Below are 4,440 nucleotides of genomic sequence, written 5' to 3'. Positions count from 1 at the left end.
AACTAATACCTTAAAACAAAAATAAAAATAAGAAAAGAAAAGAAAAGAAAAGAAAAGCTACATAAAATAAGTGCCTGATTTGACCTAACTGAAAACTCAGTTAATGTTTTATAGTACATGTGATTTTTTTTTGATTTTTTTTTTTAAATCTCTGTAAACAGCGTCAGAGCTGTCTGGAGTTTTAAAAAAATGCCATCCAGGTAAAAACAGGCTTCATGAAACATTTTGCTCCACACAAAAATAAATCAATGACAATTCTGAGGAAGCTGCTCTGATTGATTTTCCACGTCCATCATCCCGTCAAATCACTCAGCACCGGCGGCCCTCTAACCCCTCTGACTGAGGCAGAATTAAAATAACTTTTGCAAGACTTGATTCAGCATGACGAGTAAAATCCATACAAAGGTCCCGGTGAAATGTGCACAAAAATAGCTTTTTGGTGCACAGCAGGTAAACAAACCCCCCCAAACCTCTCTCCTGTGTGAAATAATGCACATTGAGTCTTCAAAGTTATATTATTTTTTATTTTAGTCAGCTTGAAGCTATCGCAAATAAATACACTGATCCCCACATGGATCCAGTCCCTGCATGAAGTACAATATAAAACTCATTGGGCCTAAATCTCCTTTATAAATGTATAACTCTTTGTCTCTACTGGTATCCTAAGGCCGAGGCTGTGGTCAGTCTTTGTCCATACAAGGCGTACGGGGAGTAATAAGCTCCCGTGGCCGCGGGTACGGGCACCGGGGCCCCGGGTGTAGGCAGCGGGCTCTTTGAATAGGGGTGATAGCGGCTGCTCAGTCCGAGAGGGTGATGCGGGCCCCTGAGGGCCAGCGTGCCAGGGCTGCCTGGGCTGCCATTAGGAGGCATATGCATGTGACACGCCATGGCAGCGGCTGCAGCGGCGTTTGCGAGAGAAGATGACCCCGGGTATCCGGATATCAACTTCTCCGTGCCGGCAAAAGCCGTGTGAGTCCGCAAGTGGCTGAGCAGCTCCTCGGAGGAGGAAAAGCGCTTATCGCAAGGTCCGTTAGCAGACACCCAGTTACACACGTGCGGCAGGGGGTCGTTGGGGAGCATAAACCCGTATGGATATAACGGATGTCCGCTGAAAGACGGGGCCGAGGAGTGCACGCCGTGTAACGGGTGCGTCGGGTACATGAGCGGGTATCCAGACTTGAGCGCGGTGGCGGCCGCAGCAGCAGCAGCCGCAGAGTCATGTGCGCAGTTGGCGCTGGATGCACCGGACAAATGGCTCGTGCAGTGGTAGCTCAGGCAGTAGGGGTCTCGACACAGACTTGCGGACATTAGAGACGGCGGGGACGCTCCAGCTAAGGGACTCGTTCCTGCTTTACTGCATCCCAGCGAGCTGGCTGCAGCAAACTGTGCGCTCAACAGCTGGCTGCTGGATTTGGTGGGGTCAAGGGTCATTCCGTGAGGGAGGAACGGCTGCGGGTAACCTGCATAGGCACCCGCTAAACTTCCAGGATAGGAAATACCCGCAGGTGGCATGGGGAAAACTGTATGACCGGGCTTATATGGGGAAACAGGGGCCACCAGTCCAGAGCCGAGGACGGAGGAGGACGATGAGGTTACAGATGGCGAGTCTGATGTAACAGTCTTGGATCCAGATGTGTTCTCCTGGCTGACATCAGAGGTAATTCCACTTATCCTGTGGCTGCCGTTACTCTCAGTCGTATTGCTTTTATTGCTATCAGATTCCTTCTTTTCCTCCTTGTCCCCCGCTTTGCCCTCAGCCGGCAGTGGAGAGACGGAGGTGCAGGAGCTGGGGCTGCCTGTCCTGGGGGTGAACGGCTGGCAGGTGGCGCTAGGCACTCGGAAACTGGTTTTATCTCCACTGAGGCTGCTGCTCGAGTCCTTCTTCTCCGACGTTTTGGAGTACGGCTTGAAGCTGGATTTGTCGTCGGCTCCGATGTCGCTCATTTTCAGCGGGCCGGATTTGGTCTCCTTATCACTAGATCCATTTGCGGTCACAGAGGACAGTTTAGAGGAGGACGGCGGGTCCGGTTTACCGATCTGAGAGCACGTCTGGGCCAAAAGAGCCAGGGGACTTTTCTTGGCATCCAGCTGTGAAATAGATCAAAACACAATTAATAAAATACGGAAACAAACAAAATCCTCCTGTTCTATATTTTTGTGGTAAATAAGCACATATGAATGTCCCGCGTACAGTTTACGCATTGCGCCTGAACTTATCTCGGGATTAAACTCAAAACAACTCAGCGTAATAGGCATGTAGAGAGCTTATTTGCATGAGATAAAGGGAAATACTGAACAACACGGTGAAAGTAACATTATAAACATGGGCATGAGTTTGCTACAAGGTCATTTATTTTTATAGCGAGTCCAAATTTGACATCGAAAATGTCAGAAATCAACTCTGTCAGGTCGAAAAATCATTAGTGCAGTGTTAAGACGGGGCTGTTCTTTCATTGATATAAGGTAAATACAGTCCTTTATTTCAGCCGTTATTTACCCAATCTGTCCCGTAAAAAAAATAGTCAGGTTGGGAGTGATTTCACAGCGAAAACACAGTTGTTAATTTAGCGAATTGATGCTCGTGTGCGCAAACATTTCCCCCCAAACCGCGCCAGTTCTTACCTCGATGGGACTGATCGGAGTGGACGGTAAAGGCTGAAGGTACTCCGGGTGTAAAATGTGTCCTGCCCGAGCGGTGAGCATTTTCAAAACCTTTATGGGAAGACGACTGGCTTGGCGAGAAGGATCTGCGGGAGGGACGGAGTTGTGGACGGCTGGCCGGTTGATCTTCACTGCGCCCTTCTCCCCCGATGAGCCGCTCTCCCACGCTGGATTCGTGCTATTTCTCAGGACAGAGACCGTGGGCGATGTGATCATGACCCAATTCTCGTGGAAATGGTTGAGAAATACATGTGTAAGGGTAAAATAAAGCCAAACGTCAAGACGGTTATAGCCTTTGGCGGTGATTTAAAAAAAGTTAAATCCTTAAAAGAGACGCGCAGTGCCAGGGCAGAATCCGTGCGTGTCACAGCTGCGTTGCTTCATCCCCGGCGTCGCTCTGACAGTGTGGCTGCGGGTCCGAGAGCGGACTCGGTTTACGTGCGTTAGTGGGCAGGAGAGATCACTCCGCCTCCCTCCTCCACAAGCAGCATGTGAATTAGTCCGCAGATCACAGCATGTGCCGCCTCCCAATCAAAAAGAGATCCCGAAGTGATCTGAGGCTCGAGTGAATGTGACGTTTCCTCCTCACACGGTGCACATTTCACATTTTCTCTCACTGAGCGCTTTTTACTTGGAGTTTTTATATGCGTCTTTGCGTAATTGGCGCTGGGGTGCATGCGCCGCCCCTGCATCCTGTGTGGTTTTGGGGAAGGTGGACCAAGGTGATTAAAATGACCAAAAACTCGCTATATCAAGCTATACATATGGATTAACGCATATTATTCCTAAAAAGCAGAGTCTGACGATGCTTTTATTGTGAAATAATGGGACAAATCGAGACCTCTGCCCAAAATTTTGTGTATTTATACTCCCTTTTTGTGATTTCAAAATAAGTGTCATTGCAAAACTACACTGTATTTAGGAAGCATGAATTCAAGCCCATCTGATTGTCTCTGTTGCAGATTTTTTTTGTCGGAGCACGCAGCTTTTGTACCAAAGTGAAACATTAGTTAATAACTTTTGACTCTAGAATAACAGAAAAAGGCCCTTCTGGTCAGATATTCCCTCCAACGCGCACTGATATCCATCGGCATGTTTCACATTTTCTGCAACTTTCTCCTCTCAATCACGCAGCCTGTCATCTGTCAGTTCCCTGTCCTGCACGCCAGTTATCTGTCAGCTGTCTGCATTTTTTTGCGCGCGCGTGTGTGTGCGCGCCTCCTTTCAGTCATATTCAGGTCAACTACTGTAAAGTGAATCCACGAGAAGTGGAGTGAAGAAGTGATGTGTCTCTGCCTCACTCCTCCATCATCATTCAGGCCTGTTAGTACCCCTGCTCTGGTAAAAACTCAAAACTGCGATTTGGAGATAAGCTCTGAGGCATTTTTTTTTTACAGAGCTCTAATTCTGCTTCAGACATTCATTTAATAGCATGTAATTTTTCAAGTCCTTTTTTGTGTGTGCTGCAAATTAAAAATATTCCTCCACATTTCCGCCACGTTCAAGCCTAAAAATTCTTTCTTTTTATTCCAAGAGCGTTTAAAAAGCTACTTTTGTAGGCGCCATTAATCATTCAAAGCTTCCACATTTCTTCCCATCGAAATAGACCCACTTATCTTATTACTCAATAGCCTATAAATGTCTTGCTGATCAGGCGAAAGTTAAACATATGCAAGTGTTTTTTGATTGATAACAGGGGTGCTGTTTTCGGCAACGGCTGTCAGGCTCTGACACAGCGCTTTGAGTTATTAGGGCAGAGAAGGGCGACCATAAATTTCG

At 47.5% G+C, this 4,440-nt stretch overlaps 1 protein-coding gene across 1 annotated transcript; it reads right to left on the bottom strand.

Annotated features, from left to right (window-relative positions):
• Positions 1-503: 503 nt before the first annotated feature.
• On the bottom strand, positions 504-3,258 carry LOC121958528 (zinc finger protein 503-like). The gene is made up of 2 exons (XM_042507494.1): positions 2,623-3,258; positions 504-2,088 (listed from the first exon to the last, which is right to left on the bottom strand). The coding sequence occupies exons 1-2, from the start codon at positions 2,875-2,877 to the stop codon at positions 652-654; spliced, it is 1,692 nt and encodes a 563-aa protein (XP_042363428.1). The 5' UTR covers positions 2,878-3,258; the 3' UTR covers positions 504-651.
• Positions 3,259-4,440: the final 1,182 nt, after the last annotated feature.

The sequence above is a fragment of the Plectropomus leopardus genome, chromosome 19 (genome assembly GCF_008729295.1).
Source record: "Plectropomus leopardus isolate mb chromosome 19, YSFRI_Pleo_2.0, whole genome shotgun sequence".
NCBI classification, from domain to species: Eukaryota; Metazoa; Chordata; class Actinopteri; order Perciformes; family Serranidae; genus Plectropomus; species Plectropomus leopardus.
This window is presented reverse-complemented; position numbering and strand designations above follow the sequence as displayed.